Source organism: Gouania willdenowi, chromosome 17 (genome assembly GCF_900634775.1).
Source record: "Gouania willdenowi chromosome 17, fGouWil2.1, whole genome shotgun sequence".
NCBI classification, from domain to species: Eukaryota; Metazoa; Chordata; class Actinopteri; order Blenniiformes; family Gobiesocidae; genus Gouania; species Gouania willdenowi.
The window spans coordinates 2739722-2761523 of NC_041060.1; the positions used below are offsets into that span (position 1 = coordinate 2739722).

At 37.3% G+C, this 21802-nt stretch overlaps 1 protein-coding gene across 1 annotated transcript; it reads left to right on the top strand.

The window, feature by feature from the left end:
- Nucleotides 1-7344: 7344 nt before the first annotated feature.
- lrrc8da (leucine rich repeat containing 8 VRAC subunit Da) lies at nt 7345-20081 on the top strand. The gene is made up of 2 exons (XM_028473739.1): nt 7345-7646; nt 15552-20081. Coding segments are annotated over exons 1-2 (2562 nt in total). The 5' UTR covers nt 7345-7645; the 3' UTR covers nt 18113-20081.
- Nucleotides 20082-21802: the final 1721 nt, after the last annotated feature.

The following is a 21802-nucleotide window of genomic DNA, read 5'->3' on the forward strand; positions in this document are numbered from 1 at the left end:
CAACCGAAAGCGGTCACTATGAATGAAAACTGGGGCTGCGTCCGAATAGTCTCTCTTATCTCCTTTTTATCCACTGTTCTTTAGTATTTAAGTGGTACTCATGATGAAAGAGCGTTCCCCGAGGAAAGGAGGCATGGCCGTGTGATTATTACGTCACCTAGATTCCGCCTTCTCTGTGCCTCAGTGTGCAAAGTGAAAGAACAGGATGTGACAGGTGTTACATGCACAGAGAAAGGAATTTGTAAAATAAAATAATCCTGCATCACAGAGAAAGCTTGCTAATGCTAACAGTGCTCGAAAGAAATCTGTCTTTGAAGGCATTTACTGACCATCAAATATGTGAATACATCTTTTATTGAATCCAACGGTTATACCGCAGACATAGGAAACATGTGGCGCGGGGGCCCAGGTCTAATTTTGTTCGGCTCCAAAGTAAATGCACAAAATGACTACAAAAAAAAAAAAAAACTCACCAAACACCAAAAATGACTCCAAAACACAAAAATAATAATAACAAAAACAGGGAAAAATATTCAAAATGACAAAACACACACACAAAATGAGTACGGAAAGACAAAGAGGACAAACAAGGTGTGGCCCACTGAAAGCGGTCACTATGAATAAAAACTGGGGCTGAGTCCACGTGGTTAGGAAAGGAGATAGGAAAGGAGATAAGAGGGACTATTCGGACGCCACGCAGCTGTTAACGCAATAATAACGTTGGGGTTTTTTCTGACATAAATGTTATATAGCGCTTTTCTGGGTAGTCTTTACAATGAAGGGAGCAGTGTTGGGGTTCAGTGCCTTGCTCAAGGGCACCTCCTTAAGGCCTTTTTATGAAATAAAATAATGCAGTTAAACAGAAAAGCCTTCTAAATCACATTCTGATTAAAAACAGCTTTATTCAGCTGTGACAAATAACACGTGACAAAGTGCCACGGTCTACCAGGAGCACGTGGCTTCTGCTAGGTTGGTGGAGGTTCTTAGCCCAAGAAGGGGGGCTTAAAGCTGCAATATGTAGTTTTTTGGGGGTTTTCTTTGGTCAAAAATTCAAAATCATTCTATTTTATTATACAAAGTATCTATAGTTCCTGACCCGGAACTCAGACAAATCTGACTATTGTTCCGGCACTTCCTGTGCACATGTGCAGTTCCATCGCTGCCGAACCTTTTCTACATAAGCGTAATGTGCCTGTATTAACACCGTGTCAAAATAGCCTAGTGGTCTAAGGTGCTAGACTTAAGGATGTTTCCTTCTGCTGATGTGGGTTGAAATCCCACTTCTGACTTTTTTTTCTTCTTCATTTTTATTTAACATGGCATATTCCACCTTTAAAAATACATATACAGAAAAAAGAAACATTTTTGGGTATTTCCTGGGTTAGGGCTAGGGTTAGTTTTAGGGTTAGGGTTAGGGTTAGGGCTAAAATAAAACTGACAAAACTATAGCTAGAAGGACACGGGTCCAGCAGTGACAGAACAGGAAGTGACGGAACTATAGCCAGGATTGTCTGAGAAAATTTAAAGGGGTCTGAATACTTTCCGTACCTACTGTAACTAGTGTACACAACAACAAGTGAGTGGCGTTATGAGTCCGGTAGCCTGACCAAATAAAATCACAAATATTCAATAAAATGTATTCGTTGTAAACCGATTTAAGTGAGTGACTGGAGTCTGAGTGTTGCACTTGCAATATATTGGAATGTCAGATAGATTAGGCCTACATTTATCATACAAAAAGTCAGCTGAAAATCTCAGCACATAGCACAAACAGCGTTGTGATCACATTTTTATACCTCTTGACCTATGACCCCCGCAGGTCGCGCATGCGCACCTCCAGAGTGTGAAAAGGCTTATAAAGGTACAAACGTGTTCAGGATGAACGCCGGACTCCGCGTGATCCGCTTTCAGTCCGTGTGCTCTCTGCCCCGAGTCAGAGAGAGAGAGTGATAACAGACAGAATAATTAAAAAATATCTAAGGTGGAAAGAACAGACCCAGTTTATTTGCAGTGTGGACGTAGTCAGAACACTCTCCAATAATACAAGATAAAGTCTTTTAAATTTGTTTATTAGTCTCTATGGAGAAAATTGTCGCAAAGAGTTCGACAGTTGTGTGCGTGTACGCAAACGTTCCCAAGAAGACCGGTTAATTTTTTAGAAGGGGAGGGAGGAGTGTGAAGCACCTCACGATTCTACATGATGCAGCTTTAAGTGTAGGTGCGCAGGTTCGTCTGGGTGCCGGCCTCTGTAGCAGGGAGATTGGAGGCCGCCTTTGGCTGGGCCGGGTGCCTCGTTCCTGGGGTGGAGTGCTGTGACAGTAACACAGCTGGAAGTGTCCTGGGGAGAATAGAGGGTTTTCACCGACGTCACGTTCTGGGTAGTAACAGCCATTTTGGCGGCACTCTATCAACAATTCACTTACCTGACAAGAAATGGGCCGAACAATTTCAGAGGTTTTTCAGATTTTTGCCTCGCAGGTCCTGGTTTAGCTTTGCTAGCCACAAGCGCCTCCTTTCCTCTGATCATTTTGGACATTGTTCTCCCTGACTTGTTATAACTTTTGGCAGTCTATAAAACTACAAATGTTTTTCACGGTCTGACTGATTGTTACAGCCAAAAACATGGCAATAATTCACCATTTCCTCTCGAAATTTGAGATTTGCTTGTGTACGTGCGCTTTGTTTACCTGCTGAATATCGCCAATATGGCGACTTCCGGGTTGATGACTCGAATGATGACGCTCCGTGGAAACCCTCTATTGTAACACCGTAGCTGTTCATAACAAAGCATCTGTTATGTAGTCTGAGTCCTGATAGATAGTGGCCTTTTTATGCAGAGCTGTTCATTTGAGCAGTGCATTAAAAATGTATGTATGTTCCTGAGAGGGAAATGTGACAAATCCGTCCCCTGCTTAGATTCCACCTTCTCTGTGCCTCAGTGTGCAAAGTGAAAGAACAGGATGTGACAGGTGTTACATGCACAGAGAAAGGAATTCATAAAATAGAATAATCCTGCATCACAGAGAAAGCTTGCTAATGCTAACAGTTCTTGAAAGAAATCTGTGTTTGAAGGCATTTATTAGGTCTAATTTTGTGCGGCTCCAAAGTACATGCACAAAATGTCTACAAAAAAACCCACCAAACACGCAAAATGACTCCAAACATAATTACAAAAACATACAAAAGGAGAGAAAAATATTCAAAATGACAGAACACACACACAAAATGACTCCAGAAACACACAAAAATCAGAGAAAACTATACCTAATGACAACAAAAATGCAAAAAACCAGTAAAATATACAAAATGAGGGAAAATATATTAAATGAAAACAAATGCACAACACAATAAAAAATATTGGACAACGAAAACACATAAAATGACAAAGAAGAACACACAAAAAAAATGTTAAAAAATACATACAATTAGAGAAAAATGCATAAAAGGGAAAACAGAAACACACAAAATTACTCCAAAAACACTGTATATATATATAATAAAAATATGAAACCGGAAAATATAAAAAAAACAACTAAAAAACAAACAAAACCACAAATATGTATACAAATTGACAGAAAAATGTAAAAATATACAAAAAAAAGGAAATAAGAAATTACACAAAACAACAACAAAAATATGAAAGAAAATCAAAAATCACACCAAAAAAACAACAAAAATAGGGACCACATGCAGGGTTAGGTCCTAATTTTGTGCCACCCCCAAAATTACTTCGAAACCACAAAAATTGTTTCAGTGCAAAAAAAAAATACGGTGCAACTGTACCAAAAAATTGAGAAAACACACAAAACAACAACAAAACATACAAAAACCATTTGTTCTTTCCTGCATTAATGCTTAAATTGACAATTTTTCTAAATTCTTACATTAATTTTGATCATGTGACCCTCAGATCAGACAATCACAGTTTTGTGGCCCCCGCTGTGATAAAAGTTGCCCCATATCTTTTACACACATGTATATTAAATGATATACAGTGTCTTCTGCAGAATCCAACAGCTACTGTAGTTCAGGCTGAATTATTCATTCTTTACTGAGCTGATGGTGAACGGTTGCTATGAGTGAATCTGACCTTCTTCGCTGTTGCTTCTCTGTAGCTTCACAAATCCAAACCGACACCTGGTTTTCCCTCTTTTCATTTTTTCCATCCTCACATCGTGACATAAACTCAGAAACAACAGCTTTGCCAACAAAGTGGATGATTTTTTCCCCCCCCACACTGTGACAATAATATTAGTTTAAAATACACGTGCAGAGCATATTTCTACATTCCACTTTCATGCACCTCGACAACACATGATCTCTTTTCTTTCTTTCTTTCTTTCTCTCGCTCTCTCTTAAAGTACAGAGGTGTTATGAGAGCAGCAGCCAGCAGCCCTAGACCGGTTGAAACCTGAATGAATTGCAACTGAGAAGACACTTCCTCCTCCCTGTGTGTGTGTGTGTGTGTGTGTGTGTGTGTGTGTGTGTGTGTGTGTGTGTGTGTGTGTGTGTGTGTGTGTGTGTGTGTGTGCTCGTGCATCACCAACTGAATCCAGAAAGAGCTGGAAATCATGCATTAGATCAGCACACACAGCCATAGACGATGGAAACCCAGATTTTTGTCATGTCATATTATAAAATGAAGTAGGTTTTGTTAGAGTTTTGAGATACTCTCGTGTTCAGCACCTGAGATTGCATACAGAGCGACATAGTCAGAGGTTTTGCTTTGTTGAATCAGTCAATCAATCAATTTATTCCAGATGAACAGAAATGAATCAACGACAATACCAAGTTAGTAGGAAAGAACAGGCTGTCATCTAATGCACAGCTGTGGGCCTCAGGGCCGGCTCACCCCTGGGCCTCAGGGCCGGCTCACCCCTGGGCCTCAGGGCCCCTGGGCCTCAGGGCCGGCTCACCCCTGGGCCTCGGACGTAGTTTCTCAGCATTTTTATTCCATGTTGTTATCTAGTGTTTCTCCTCCCTTGGCTGGCACATGTCTGCACATGTGTCTTCTTTTGTTCTGATACATATTTGTGATTGTCAAGGACAAACATGAGCTCATCAAAGATCAGGACATACGCACATTATATAGGACAAAGCAAAAGTTTATATCTAACAGTATTCTTTTAATTAGAAGATGTTTTACATTTAAAAATCACACTATCAGTTACTGTAGTTAGTTAAAGATGACATTTACTGCTGATATAAAGCAATACAAATTGTGTTTATTGATTTATTCATTATTATTATTCATCATTTAGGGGTCTATTGTGTCTGTTTACATATGTATATGAGTTGTTTAATGTGTATTAAGTTTAATATATTAAATATAATTATTCTTATTTGTTAATTATTTAGATTTTCGGTCAAACGGTCTTTTTTAGTGTTAATCTGAGTGTCCTAGTTATTTACAGTATATCTGATTTGTCTCATCGCTTACGTACTTGTTTGTGTTATTGTTAGATTTAAAACTGAGTTGAAATCAGATGTTCTAAAACTGTTTGTTCCAAAAAATAGGCTTTGAGAAAGTTGACCTGAATATATTTTACTATGGGTAAATAGGAATATTGAATATAAAGATATTTAATTATAGTATGTTAAAAAGAAACCATGTATGATAATTCATTTCAACAGTTTACTTCTGAGCTAGTATGACAAAAACCACTGATGATCATATATAACTGTTGGCACTTTGTACGTTTTGTAGTCATTTTGTGTATTTTTCTATCACTTGTATAGTTTTTGGAGTAGTTTAGCATATTTTTCTGTATTTTTGTGTCTTATCGGGTTCATTATTTGGAGTCATTTTGTGTATTTTTGATACCGTTTTGTTTGTTATTGGAGTCATTTTGTGTATTTTTGTTTGTTGTCAAAGTCATTTTGTGTATTTTTGTTGTCATTTTTGTATATTTTTCTATCACCTGTATATTTTTGGGGTTGTTTTGAGTATTTTTCTATCATTTTGTGTGTTTTCAGGGTAATTTTTTTACATTTCTGTTGCCGTTTATTGTCTTTCTGGAGTCATTTTGTGTATTATTGCTGCCTTTTAGTGTAGTTTTGATGTTGTATGTGTATTGTTCTGTCATTGTACATGTGTATGTGATTTTGTTTTGTATGTTTTTGTAATCTTTTTGAGTATTTTTGTTGGTGAGTGTATTTTTCTTTAATGTTTAATGTTTTTTGAAGAAATTTTTGAGTGCTTTCTTTGGAGGACACAAAAAACTTGCCCACATCTGATCTAGTCTAATAATTAGATCATATTAGATTTAGCTTTTTTTTTTTTTTTTTTTACATTTTTTTAAATTTTTTTTTTTTACGAAGCACCTGTTTTCCTTTAGATATTAGCACATTGTGATTCCATATTTTGTTTTTGTTTTTTCTTACCTTTTTAGCTTATTATTGTGTTAAGATTTGGAATATATTGTTGTCCTTTAAATATTAGCACCCTGTAGTCTTTTAAAATGACAGAAAATTATTAAAAAATTAATGACGTACAAATGTATTATGTCAATTGGATTTAAAAAATTATAATAAATAATTATACACCCAAATTTTTATCTTTTTGCATCAGAACCTCAATGCTGATGATCATTTATTTCTTATTATATCATATTTGTTACATGTTATTTTGTAAAATAAATTCTTAATAAATATTACAGTAGTGAACTAAGGAACAACATTATTTTTAAAATAATTTTAAAAATAAATACTGAACAACTACCCATTGCCAAACAATGAAATTAATATTTGTATATTGTACATTTACGTTAAATTTATTTTATTTCGATGCTTAAAAAAAGGCAGTTGATGGGTGTATTTGACTTATTGATTTTTTTTTTAAATTTTTTTTTTAAGTTTGAGACAAATGAAGAAATGAAGAATAAGTCAAATTAAATTAAACTTTATTTTATTTTATAAAAACTCACAGTTCTGATCCAAACTGACAAACCTATGGAGGCTGATTTCCACCATGAAATAAAATAAAAATAAATCACTGTGGCAATTCATAATTATGAGTTAGTAACGTCATAATTATGAGATAGAAAGTAATATTTATATGAAATAATATTTTTACGTAAAGTTGCAAAGAAACTTCCACTATTTTCTACACTATGTAACTGTGTTGAATTCTAAGAACTGAATAAACGATAGTTAATAAAATACAAAACCTAAACAATGAAGAAGCAGCAGTTGTGATAGCTCCCACTGCCCCTGAACGCCTCATGAGATAGAGGATAGGCGGTGTTTCTAGAATCTCGCTGTCCAATCAGAGGCGTCGGTGCTCCCCACAGCCACAGACTGTCCAATCAGAGGCGTCGGTGCTCACCCACAACCCCAGACCGTCTGTCAGTTGCGTCCATATTGGATCCGTCTCCTCTCTCCGCTGCATTTATAGATGAGCTCTACCTGTTCGTGGCCGCACGGAGCAGCAGCTGCTTCAGCCCAGCGGGCTCTGACATGACGGCCGGCCGCTGACGGAGCGTTTCTCCCCGGGGACTAATGCTCCTCCTCCGCCGAGCCGCGGCCCTCCCTCCGAGCGGTGTCCGTCCGCCGTTAACGGACTCGGAGATTATTGAAAGACGCACCTGAGGAGCGGAGGAGAAGTGGCTATGCTGTGTGGACGCGGGTTTATTGGATTAAGATAAGTGAGTATATGTTTAAAAACAGCCTCAGGCAGGTCGTGTTTCCTTTGTCTCACGTCAGTTTGTACAATAATGAAGGAAAAAGTGATTTAATGTTTAAACACCAGTGGACACATGCTGGTGTTCAGGTTTCTGTGTCAGACTTAAGACACCTGAACACAACTGATAAAACAAAGCCAGGCTGAGTGTTTTGTTCTGAAAAATTGTGCCGTTTCCTTTGACAAAGCCTGTGAAACATGTGGCAGCCTGCATGTCTGTTTGTTTCACCATCACACACTCACACTTTAACCTCTTCATGACTCTCCATACGCACAAGAAACTAGACAAAACAGTTAATGAATAAAACATACAATTAAACAACTTTAACTTAACCTATAATGAAAAAAAAAAACAAAACAAAAAAACTACCAGTTTGTTCACTGTACAAATAAAGCTGGAAATAATAATAATAAGCTGTAAATAATAATTATATATCATTTCCATTGACCTCTATTCAAGTTGTAAGGCTGATTTAAATTGACAGGAAAAATGCACTAAACGACAAAAAATAAATAAGCAAAATAAAAGTGAAATGGTAACTGATAACTCAATGTTTGAAATGACTACAAAAATAACATACAAAATTACATTCAAAAAGACAAAATGAGAGTAAAATGACTATATAAATGCACAAAACAACTTAAACATACAAAAAAGCTCAAAATCACGCAAAAAAGACGCAGAAAAAATTACATTAATAAAACATATAGAAATTGACAACGAAAATACACAAAAATGATCAAAAACACCTTGCAAAATTAGAGTACATTTTTCAAAATGACAACAAAACACTCTAAATCTACAGTATGGCTAAAAAAAAATGCACATACAAACATACAAAAATAGATGAAATGACAACAATAAAGCTTTATATGACTCCAAAAACACAGTGACTATAAAAAAACATACAAACTTCAAGTAAAATATACAAATTTAAAACAAAAACGACCTAAAAAGACATACAAAAAAGGAAGAAACATGACAACAAAACAGTTTTCTTTTTTTTTTTTTCTTTTCTAATCATTTAGAATAAACGTAGTTGTGCCCCACATTTAAGACCAGCACCAGATGAACCCTGTGACCCTAAAATAAGGAAGCGGGTCAGAAAATGTTAAGAAATAAGATTCATTCAAAATTATTTTCCCATCTGTAAGCTTTACAGAGTTAAAAACAAACAAAACAGTGTTGAAAACGTAAATATGAATTTCCAGCAGAGTCTGTTTGTTGCACATCACCACAAATGAAAAGAAATCAAATCAAGTGTGTCAAGTTTCCTCACATGTGGCTTCTTACATAAGTAAAGTAAGTGTGCGTGTGTGTCCTACTTTGCTTAGGGTTAGTTCCATAACAGACACAATGACTCCAAAAATACACAAAATGACTATAAAAGAAAATACAAAATGAGAGAAAAATATATGAAATGACAGCCAAAAAAAAGCTCAAAATGACTCTAAAAACACACAAAATGACATTTAAAAAACATGCAGACTTGGATGCAAATATACAAGTTGAGAACAAAAATACCCAAAATGACTTAAAAATGACAACAAAACATACATAATTACTCCAAAATGACTATGATAATGTACGAAACGATTTTAAAATACAAAATGAGAGAAAGATATATGAAATGACAGCAAAAAAGCTCAAAATGACTCCAAAAACAGACGAAAAAATGACATTTAAAAACAAACTGGAAGCAAGATATACAAATTGACAACAAAAATTACATTAAAAAACATGAACTTGAAGGAAAATATACAAATTGACAACTAAGCACAGAAAATGACTCCAAAAAACCCAAAATGACTATAAAAATGTACAAAATTATTTAAAAATACAAAATGAGAGAAATATATGTGAAATGACAACAAAGAAGTGCAAAATGACTCCAAAAACACACGAAAAAGGACATTAAAAAACAAACTGGGAGGAAAACATATGAATTGACAACAAAAATGACCTAAAAAAAATGTATGAAATGAGTCAGTAAAATATTAAAAATGTCAACAAAAATACACAAAATGTGGAAAAAACGTACAAAACAATTTTTAAAATACATAATGAGAGAAAAATATATTATATTACAACAAAAAACGCTCAAATGACAACAAAAATCCACAGAATGGCTATAAAAATGCACAAAACGACTTAAACAGACAAAATTTAAGAGAAATAGACGTGTGTGTGTGTTCAGAAGAAAAAGTTGTGACTAGTTAAAAGGAAGCTGATAGCTGCAGTCTTGTTACCACCTGTAAATTATTAATTGATCCTAATGATTGAAAAGCTGATGAGCTTTGGTTGATATATGCTGTGTGAACTCAGCAGTTTTTCAACCCCCCCCCCCCCACCCCACCCCACAGGTTTAAACTAGAAAGAGGCCCCATGCTTCCTCTAACATAACATTTTAGAGCTGAAAATGTGGAAGTTACCTGTTGTGAAATAGAAAAACCACAAGAGCCATTTTAAATATATATGTATTTATATAAAATCAGGCCCCAATATGACACAGAAGAGCCAAATACAAGAATAAACTTGTAATAATACAAGAATAAACTTGTAATAATACAAGAATAAACATTTCTTTTATATTCTCTTCACAGTTGTCATAGTGATGATGATGTGGTGCAGTTTGGATTTTGATTTAGTGATATAAATACACAGCAGAGTTTATTTCTCTAAAAATGTAACTTTATTCTTTTGAAATTGTGAATTTCTTATCTTGAAATTGTTTATTTATTCTCTTAGAAATTGTGATTTTATTCTCTTAAAATTGTGACTTTATTCTCTTAAAATTGTGACTTTTCTCATGAAATTGTGACTTCTCATGAAATTGTGACTATATTCTCATGAAATTGTCACTTTATTCTCATGAAATTGTCACTTTATTCTCATGAAATTGTCACTTTATTCTCTAAAAATTGTCAATTTATTCTCTAAAAATTGTGACTACTATCTTAAAATAGTGAATTTATTTTCCTAAAATAGTGAATTTATTTTCCTAAAATAGTGAATTTATCCACTTAAAATAGTGAATTTATTCTCTTAAAATAGTGAATTTATTCTCTTTAAATTGTGACTTTTTTTCTCTCAAAACCCGCATTTTATTCTCTTAAAATTTTGAGTTTACTTTAATAAAATTGTGGCTGTACTTTTGTAATATCATTATTAGTATTAAAGTTAAAAAACAAAACAAAATAAGAACTAAAACTAATGGAAAAATCTAAAACTATCATATCCTTGTGTCAAACTATGAATCTATTGTATACACACATTTTCAGAGCATTTATTGATGTTATTGTTGGTGTTTTCTCTCCCGTCTGTTAATGGATGCTGTTAGAGATCAGGTCAGTGATTTATTGATCTAATAATGAATGAATCGAGGTCATCACCATAACATTTAGTTTAGAAAACAAACAACACACCCTGTTTGGATGACTGTATGCAGGACACAAATACATCTATTTAATTGTGATGTCTGCAGCTCTGTAGTAATGATAAACACTCATTAAATGTGTTACTATGCCTTTAAATCTGTTTTTCTTTGCCTGGAGTTTGAATGCGTTGGTGTTTCCCTCCTTCTTCTCTAATTCTTTCCCACAGTCCAAGCATGTGATTTTCGTTAACTCAAGTCTCTAATTGGATTGTAGGGGTGAATGTAAGTGTTTGCATGTGCTCGTGCTAGTGATTGTTTTCCCTGCATTAATTGTCCATGTCGTAGTCTGCTTTGCATCAACTTAGACCACAACATCTAACAGAAGAGCTGATGTACAATCCTTTCTGTGAGATAAACTGCTTTGAAAATGACTACGCAGCTTTAAAACAGCAGTAGTAGTGTGTGTGTTTGCACTGGTATTGAATGCAAAATGACTCCAGTCGTAACACAAAAAACAACAAAAACACGCAGGATGACAAAAATGCGCAAAATTATTTCAAAACTCACAAAATGTAAGAAAAATATCCAAAACGACGACAAAAGTGCACAAAAATGTCTTGGGAAAAATACACAAAATGACAATAAAAACATGCATGACTGGAAAATGCACAAAATGACAATAAAAATGATACTAGTAAATACACAAAACAACAACCAAAAAACATACAAAACGACAAGTAAAATACACTAAAACTGCTATACAAAATGACTCCAAAAATATCCAAAACGACAACAAAAATGCACAAAAATCACTAGAAAATACACAAAATGACAACAGAAATGTGCTAAATGACTGGAAAATGCACAAAATGACAACAAAAACATGCAAATATTACTGGAAAATACATAAAATGATAACCAACATGACTGAGAAATGACTGGAAAATACACAGTGACCACAAAAACACACAAAAATGACTGGAAAATGCACAGTGACCACAAAAACACACAAAAATGACTGGAAAATGCAAAATACAACTAAAATGACTGAAAAATATACAAAACAAGTAAAATACACTAAAACAGCTTTACAAAATGGCTCCAAAAATATCCAAAACAACAACAAAAATCACTGGAAATTACACAAAACACTGACAAAAACACACACTTGACTGGAAAATGCACAAAATGACAAAAACAGACAAAAATGACTGAAAAATACACAATAGGTCAACAAAAATGCACAAATATTACTGTAAGATTTACAAAATGACAACAAAAATACACATTTGACTGAAAAATACACTAAATGACAACCAAAATTACTTGATGATATACAAATCAACAAGTAAAACACACAAACTCTTGAGATTTGGTCGTTATTCTAATGCTGACATGAATGTTAATCATGTGACCCTCAGATCAGATAAAAACACATTTTTAAAAGTTATGGATGTTAATAATTTTTCTGCACCGAGTATTAACGGTTCCTATTTGAATGGTTGAATAACATGTGCTGTGATGCATAAAGTTGGCACTTCCTGTATTTTGTGGCATAAAATGTGACTATGTCGTGATGCACACAAAGAGGAAACAAACAAAAAAAAAAAAAAAAAACCCTAACATTGTTGGATTATATTCTTTACATGTGCTCTGGTCCAGTCCCTAGAGGATCTACACTGCCGACCAGAGCCGACATGCGCTCCGATCCCGTCTGGAGCCGATAACCCGCCCGGTTCTTTAATGCTGGAGGAAGACACACATTTATAATCATACACTTCTAATGATGATGAAGTCAAGGAATGGATTCAACACCATTTATTACAGATACGATTTACGAGTGAGTGAGATACTATTCTGAGTTCCTTCACTGTGACGGGATCCAGAAGAAGAGAGCGAGCATTGTTTTCCTCACCGGCTTTATCTCCTTCGCCCCTCTTCTTCCGTTGGGTGCCCCACCCACGTAATCTGTATCAGTGATCAATGTGTCTGGGACGGGTGTGTCACAGTTAGTTACATTACTTGCGTGTAGTGTGTAAACAATGTCCCTAAATATCCCTCAAAATCTAATTCTAAACATAAGTATAAATTAATTTCTTCCTCGACTACTTTAACATTGGGTTCAGTGTGTGAGGTAAAGACTTTATTATCAGCCACCATCAAACCCTTTATTTACCCAAGTCTGTCTATTTCAAGCTTCGCTAAACTATGGTGTAATACATCTGGATTAAGCTCAGTCTAGACTCCATGTATTGTGTAATCATCATTTAAAGATCTAATGAGGGAGACGAGACAGTGAGGAAGTACGAGTGCACTACTCTCTGGACTCAAAGGTGTCTCAGCGTCTTCAACCATGCCAGGATTGTGAGGCCGGAGGTTAAATATGTGGCTCCAGCAGCAGTTTTAGCCTCCAGGACTATGTGTCCCTCTACTCTGGGATCCTCCTATGGATTTGACCCAGAGAACTGTGTGCGCTCACAAACTCTTCAAGTTATTTTTAAAATGTCTTATTGGGATTTCTGAAAGGGGAACACAGACTGTTTATGCATTAAAAGCTCTTTTTATTCACAAGCTTATTTAAAGCAACATTATTACCATTAAACAGCATATTTTACACCTTTAGATGTGATGTTTTTGATTATTATGAGTTTTATTAATAGAGGAGTGGATACCATCAGGTGGACCAGGACACTTCTTCAATCTTGGTTTCAGACTTTTTCCTTTGAAACAGATGTTCATTGTAAAAAAACAAAGGTTTCCATGTGATCGTAGCAACAATAATGTAGAGGAAGTTATTTTCCTGCTGGTTTTACAAGACCTGGCTGAGAAGCCGCAGATTCAGGGGAACCAATCAGATTTGATTCTGTCTCTTTGTATTTGCTCACTTCCAACTGTTTTTTTTTTGTTTCTGACCTTTATTTATATCGTTTTCGGTTTCTGCATTTCCATTTTGGTGCATCCCTAATATATTCTGTGTCATATTGGAATTTCCACTTTGTGTTTAAAATAAGTACAAAAAAAGACATTTCTTAGTGTTGTGGAATTGTTTTTTGTCGACATGAAAAACATTTTTTGTAATTGGAGACGTGTTAAACATGCTGTATTCGTTTGATGGCTACGTTTCTTATTTGCAGAACAGAACACATTTGCTTCTGGATGAGGTTTTGTATTTGTGAGCTGTTGGGTGAGAGTAAAATGTGCTGTGTTTGAGGGTGTGAAGGGATCACACTCTTTGGCTGTTTTGTAAATGTCACACAAATGTACTATATACTACAAACTCAATGAATACATACTGTCTACTATATATATACTGTAGGTATGATTAGGATGGTGAGTGTTCCATTGAAGTATAATTCTTCCAAGTTTCCCAAGATGCATTTGGAACCTACGATTAAAAACCTGAATCACACTGAGGCTAAATATCTCTGTTGATTCTCCACCTTTGAAAGTTCTGAAAATATTTTAAGTGAGAAAGTGACCAAGTAGAATATCATGTGCTCATTTGATCCATAAAACTCAAACACATTTAAGGCTGAACGATTAATTGCATTTGCGATTTTATCGCGATATTACATGACGCGATTTCGAAATCGTGGAGGCAGTGAGTTTACTGAATAGTTCAGATGTTGAACAGTTTAATACACAGATATGTTTGCAGCACTCTCTGCACTTTGCTTGGTTTTCCTTAATGTTTCCTAACCGGATGGGCAATCCACTGAATAAATTTGGAATTCCAAAAATATAACATTGTCTAGTTTTTTATTAATCAATGACCAGTAATGCATGAAGTACATTTTTGTTATTCATTGTGGTGAACAGAGGAAAAATCACAGTAAAATCGAAATCGCAATATTGATTGCAAAAAATCGCAATTTTGCTTTTGGTCAAAATCGTTCAGCCCAAAACACATTTCATTCACACATTTTGGAGAACTTTAATTATGCTACTGACAAAACTTAACTTCAAAGGAGCCCTATTTTTTATTTCAACAACATAAATGCACAAATATTACTGGAAAATACACAAAACAACAACAAAAACACAAATTACTGGAAAATGCACAAAACGACAGCAAAAACACACAAATATTACTGGAAAATACACAAAAGGACAAAAGAAATGACTGGAGAATACACAAAACAAAGGCAAAAGCTCAGAAATTACTGTAAATGACACAAAACGACTGGAAAATACACAAAACAACAGCAAAAACACCCAAATATTCCTGAAAAATACACAAAACAACCAAAATGACTGGAAAATACATCTGGGTATTTCTCGTATTCTCAATCTTTTCATACTTTCTAATGTGAATCCATTATATACTAATTTTGATGTCAAACTTAGTGTGAGTAATACGTTAGTATCGATTGCCAGCACAGCCTTTAAGTGGTGAATGTTGAAGAATAACATCCTCATGTTTTCCTGCGTTGTACGTGTGTTCTAAAGGTGTTTCTGAACTGAGTCTGATGTTTTTTTTCCGTGTGTTGCAGTGATGTTCACTCTTACCGAAGTAGCCTCCTTGAACGACATCCAGCCAACGTATCGCATCCTAAAGCCATGGTGGGACGTCTTTATGGACTACCTGGGGTTGGTCATGCTCATGCTGGCCATATTCGCCATGACCATGCAGATCACCAAGGACCAGGTGGCGTGCCTTCCGTATCTGGAAGAACCCGAAGAAGCTGCCTCGAGGGTCAAACCGGAGCAGAGCGCAGCACGGGAGGTGGTCTCGGCGGCAACCACAGGGCTCCCCGTGTTTACCACCAGCACCTCGATGGACACCAAGGACCTGCCCGACGAGGCCGTGCACGAGATCCACACCACGCACCTCCACACGTCTGTAGCAGCAGAGCAACACGTCCGACAACCTCAACCGACGGGGGTTAAGACTAACTTGGACTACCAGCAGTATATCTTCATCAACCAAATATGTTACCACGTTGCCTTGCCCTGGTATTCCAAGTACTTTCCGTACCTCTGCCTCATCCACACCTTGATTCTCATGGTCAGTAGCAATTTTTGGTTCAAATACCCTAAAACCAGTTCCAAGATCGAGCACTTTGTTTCCATCCTGGGCCGGTGTTTTGAATCTCCTTGGACGACAAAGGCATTGTCCGAAACGGCGTGTGAAGACTCCGAGGAGAACAAGCAGCGTCTGACCAGCACCGCCTCGGCCCCGAAGCACGTGTCCTCCGAGGGAAAAGAGGACAGCACAAACGTCAACTCCTCCACGCCCATGCTTGGTGTTGCGTTCTCGGCAGATAAGCCCATCGTGGAGGTGCCAAGCAGCATGACCATCCTGGACAAGAAAGACGGAGAGCAAGCCAAAGCCCTGTTCGAGAAGGTCCGGAAGTTTCGCGCTCACGTGGAGGACAGCGACTTCATCTACAAGCTTTACGTAGCGCAGACCGTCGTCAAAACCGTCAAGTTCATTCTCATATTGTCCTACACTTCCACGTTTTTGGTCGAGATCAACTTCAAGCACATCTGCGAACCCGAGATCAAGCACCTGACGGGATACCAGAAGTTCTTCTGCACGCACAATATGGCGTTCATGCTGAACAAGCTGCTTATCAGCTACATGGCTCTGATCCTGATCTACGGCATGACCTGTCTGTACTCACTCTTCTGGGTGTTCCGGCGCCCTCTGAAGGAGTACTCCTTCGAAAAGGTCCGCGAAGAGAGCAGCTTCAGCGACATTCCCGATGTCAAGAACGACTTTGCATTCCTGCTGCACATGGTCGACCAGTACGATCAGCTCTACTCCAAACGTTTCGGCGTGTTCCTGTCCGAGGTCAGTGAGAACAAGCTGAGGGAGATCAGCCTCAACCACGAGTGGACATTCGAGAAGCTACGGCAGCTGGTGACGCGCAACCCTCAGGACCAACAGGAGCTGCACCTCTTCATGCTCTCTGGCCTACCGAATGCCGTCTTTGACCTCACGGACCTGGAGGTCCTGAAGCTGGAGCTGATCCCCGAGGTGAGGTTCTCGGCGAAGGTCTCGCAGATGACCAGCTTGCTGGAGCTGCATCTCTGCCACTGCCCGGCCAAAGTCGAGCAAACGGGGTTCGCTTTCCTTCGCGACCATCTCCGCTGCCTTCACGTCAAGTTCACCGACGTGGCCGAGATCCCGGCCTGGGTGTACCTCCTGAGGAGCTTAAGGGAGCTCAACCTCATCGGTAATTTGAGCTCGGACAACAACAAAATGATCGGCCTGGAGTCGATGAGGGACTTGAGGCATTTAAAGACGCTGTGCTTGAAGAGCAACCTGACAAAAATGCCCACCAACATCACAGAGCTTTCGCCTCACCTGATCCGGTTAGTGGTGCACAATGACGGCACCAAACTGTTGGTGCTCAACAGTTTGAAGAAAATGACAAGCCTCATCGAGCTGGAGCTGCACAACTGTGAGCTGGAGCGGATCCCTCACGCCATTTTCAGCTTGACCAACTTGCAAGAACTCGACCTGAAGTCCAACAACATCCGAACCATCGAGGAGATCATCAGCTTCCAGCACCTCAAGAGACTGACGTGCCTCAAACTGTGGCACAACAAGATCATCACCATCCCCTCATCCATTGGCCAGGTGAAGTCCCTGGAGGCTCTGCACCTGTCCCACAACAAGCTGGAGTCCCTGCCCCCGGCCTTGTTCACGCTGCCCAAACTGCGACACCTGGACGTGGGCCACAACTCCATCGCTGTGCTGCCGCCGGACGTGGGCCTGCTGCAGAACCTCCAGCACCTGGCAATCAACGCCAACAAGCTGGAGGCGCTGCCCAAGCCTCTGTTCCGGTGCACCAAGCTGAAGATGCTGTGCCTGAGTCAGAATGCGCTCACCGTGCTGCCGGAGTCTGTGGGCCAGCTGGTGCAGCTCACGCAGCTGGAGCTGAGGGGAAACTGCCTGGACCGCCTGCCGGCCCAGCTGGGGAACTGCCGTCAGCTGAGGAAGACCTGCCTGGTCGTGGAGGACCATCTTTTCGACACGCTGCCAGTGGACGTGAAGGAGAGCATCAGTCGAGACCCGAACGTGTCCTTCACAAGTGGCTTATAGTTCAAATTTAAACTTTTCTTTTAAAAAAAAAACGAATGTCCAGAAGTACATGAATGCATTATATTGATATTTTAGCAATTTCTAGCTCTCAGTTTGTACGATTTTATTTTTTTTTAAATTATATTTGTTAGTACGTCTTGTTTAACATCTTTTTTTTCTTAACATTTAGTTTAAAAAAAATTAAAAAAATCACACTGTAACATGTTAGACCAAAACTGTCTGTACCACTGACACGTGTAGATTTGTCCTTGTTTAGGTACTCAGGTATAACTGTAACCATGGGAACAATCTTTTTGCCTTAACAACTGCTACTATTTGTCTCACCAAATGGCCAAATAATGTGTGATGCATGTTGTCTGTTTTTTCCTCCACAGAAAACCTTTTTGATACGAGATGTTAAGAGCCTCTGATTTTTTGTTTTTCAGGGTTTATCCAATTCAGCGTCACATTATACTTTTTCCGTTTCGTCTTTCTTGACCATTACACTTCTAGAAATCATACCAAACTTGCTTAATAAGGTTAGTGGAGTCAACTACTGCGATTTATTTTACATTTTTTTATGCTTCAGATTTACAAAATCAGGAGGGTTGCACTGAAGCGCCAAAATAGCTACGTTAGCCACACGGCTAACTCCTCAGTCACTCATTTAACTGGAAAAAACACATAGAAATGTGTGACATGGTCCTGAAACTTTAGTTGGGAAATCTTTAATTATTGCCAATTGGAGAAACGCCTCGTTTTGCAAGAAATCCCGCTCAGTCGTGTGATTAGAGATGCTTCTTTCGTGAACTGTCACCAGGTAAATTGATCACCAGTTCACCAAATACACCAACAGCTAAACCCCTCTTTGTACCAAATAATCTGAAAATACCTTAAAAACTAGTGATGCACCAAAATTCCAGCTACTAAAAGAGGCCCAAAAGTGAATTTTATGGTTTTCGGCCGAAACACTTTCCTCACCAAAATAAGCTGACTGAAGCAGGATGTTGTGATGACATGAGCAAACAGCACAATCAGCACGTACACTTGTCTGGAATCAGGATGAAGTTGTATTTCAATACATCTGAGCACTGAAGCGTTTTCCAAGCAGAGTTGACCGGGAACATAAGCATGTTTTTTGTTTCTGTGTCACGTGGACACTGTAGTTAAGTGTCGCACTCCGTCAACATGGACCACACGGCAGCACATCGGCAGGATTAATCTGGTTTCAGAGTCTGTCCGCGCACTTTTCAGAGATCCTCTAAAATTCATAACCAATGATGCTCGCCACAGTCAAAGTGCCCTGTGATTTAAATGCCCTTTTTGTTTTAATGAGAAAATATTTAATTTGACTGTCATTCAGCAGCTCAGTCAGTAAGTATTAGTAGTTGTGCATTGTTTTTAGATCACTAGTTGAACCAGAGAGATTTTGAACAGAATGTTCAGTACTATTGGACATATTTGTCACGCTTTCTAATCATTCTGTCACCTGTTTTCCGATTTTAAAAAAAAAAAGAAAAAGGGCGTGTAAATGTGTGATACTGTCCCAAAAGATGAATGTGAGGCATGTGACTGAAAAGGGTTAGATTTGTTTTAAAAATATCGTCTTTTTAGTCCGTTTTTTCAGCGATCACACAAAATCAGAGGCTCTAAAAAGAAAATGCACGAGCACATCTTTGTTCTATTTATTTTCCTCACGCTTATGTCTGACGTTCCTGTGGCCAACGGAATCACCTTCACGTTGTGAAACTCAGGTGGAAGAGAAGTGAACTTTGACCTTTACTGCTGTAGGGATTGTACACCGAGGCCTGTAGTGTTTAATTTTGCACATTGAATGACTAATCATGTCAAGACTGGTGAATGTCCAGAGACCAACTCATGCAGATTTACAAGGGACGACGTCTGATGTTTGAAATCCTGCTTCTTTGATATTTGTAGATGTGTAAATAAAAACTGGTACGACGCACGAAGTCACAATCACGTAACAATAGGTAGTTTTGCTTTCGTTCTTGTAGCTGTGATGAAGTGTGAATGCAGCTGGTTTCCAGCTCAAAGTTCATAAATTTATGACATTGTAAAAAATAATAGTTGATCCTTTTTGTATTAAACTCGTCAAATCTGTAACAAAACAAATAGTTCTAGTTTTAGGTGCACAATACTAATGACATGACTAATTCGAACATTATCACAGGAAAGGACCAAGCTTTTTTTATCTGTTTTTGTTGACATTGAGTAATTTTATCTCCATTTAGTGTGTTTTTTTTTTTGTCATTTCCATTGACATTTTTGTATTTTTTCTGTCATTTAGTGTTTTTATCATCTTTGTTGACAAGTTTTCGTTGTTATGTGTTTTTAGAATCATGTAATGTACTTTTTATGACATTTTGTATGATTTTGTAGTCTTGTTTATTTTTTATTTTATTTTTACTAATTTGTGTATTTGCCTGTCATTTTGCCTTTTTTGTTGTCTTTGTGTGCCATGATTTGTCTTTTTGTACGTCCGTAATCAATGTGTTTTTGGAATCATGCAATCTAGTTTTGTGTCGTTTTTTGTACTTTCATGAGATTTTGTTGCCTTCTTTTATGTCTGGAATTATTTGTGTATTTTTGGTGACATTTTGTGTGTCATTTAGTTATCAATTTTTTTAGTCATTTTTGTACATTTTCTGTTATTTTCTATGTTTTTGGAATGATGTCATTTTTTTGTGGTTTTATGTACTTTTAATGACAGTTTGTTTTTTTAGCATCTTTTTTTTTTTTAAATCTCTGCAGTCATTAGTGTATTTTTGGGGGCCACACAAAATTAGAATGAGGGCCGCATGAGAAAAAAGTCATTTTGTTTACAAAATCACAACTAAAACTACACAAAATGAGGAAAAAAATATACAAAATGTTAATAAAAACAAAGAAACGACATAAACACCAGACAAATGACAAAAATAGAAGAAAATATAAACACCTCCACACTCGTTCTATCACACGTCACATCACAGGAAAAGATCTGTCTGCAGACACCAGCTCTGCTGCATCCCTGATGAGATGTCTGCCTCTCTCTCTGTGTGTGCGTGTGTGTGAGCTCTCAGCACTTCAGACAGCAGCATCTTATTCATTCCTTCAATGTCTCCTCTTTCTCTTTTCTACACACAAACACGCACGCACGCACACAAAATGAGTGCAAAATATGCAAAAGATACAGCACAAATACACAAACTTTTTTCCAAAAATCCACTTGACAAAAGGAAAATACACAAATTAGCCGTGTAACATCACAACAATAAATACACAAAATAATAGAATGCACACACAAAAACACAATATGTTAACAGTGATCAAAATTACTTGCAAAACACACAAAATGACAACAAAAGCATCCATGACTCAAAAAACCTAGAGTAAACAATAGGGCTCCAAAAGTACAGTGGAATACACAAAAGGACAGCAACAAACACAAATTGAAAACTAAAATACACAAAAATTCACTAAAACACCCCACAAGCCAATTACAATAATATTAGAAAAATATACAAAATGAGAATAACAACACAAAACACAATCAATCTATTTATGTGCAGCCCAAAATTATTACAATACACAAAAAGACAACTTTACACAAAGTAAAAATGAAAAGAAAAAAAAAATCAAATACACAAAATGACAACAAATTTACTAAGGTCAAGGGAAAAAAATAAATGACTCCAGACATAACAAAAA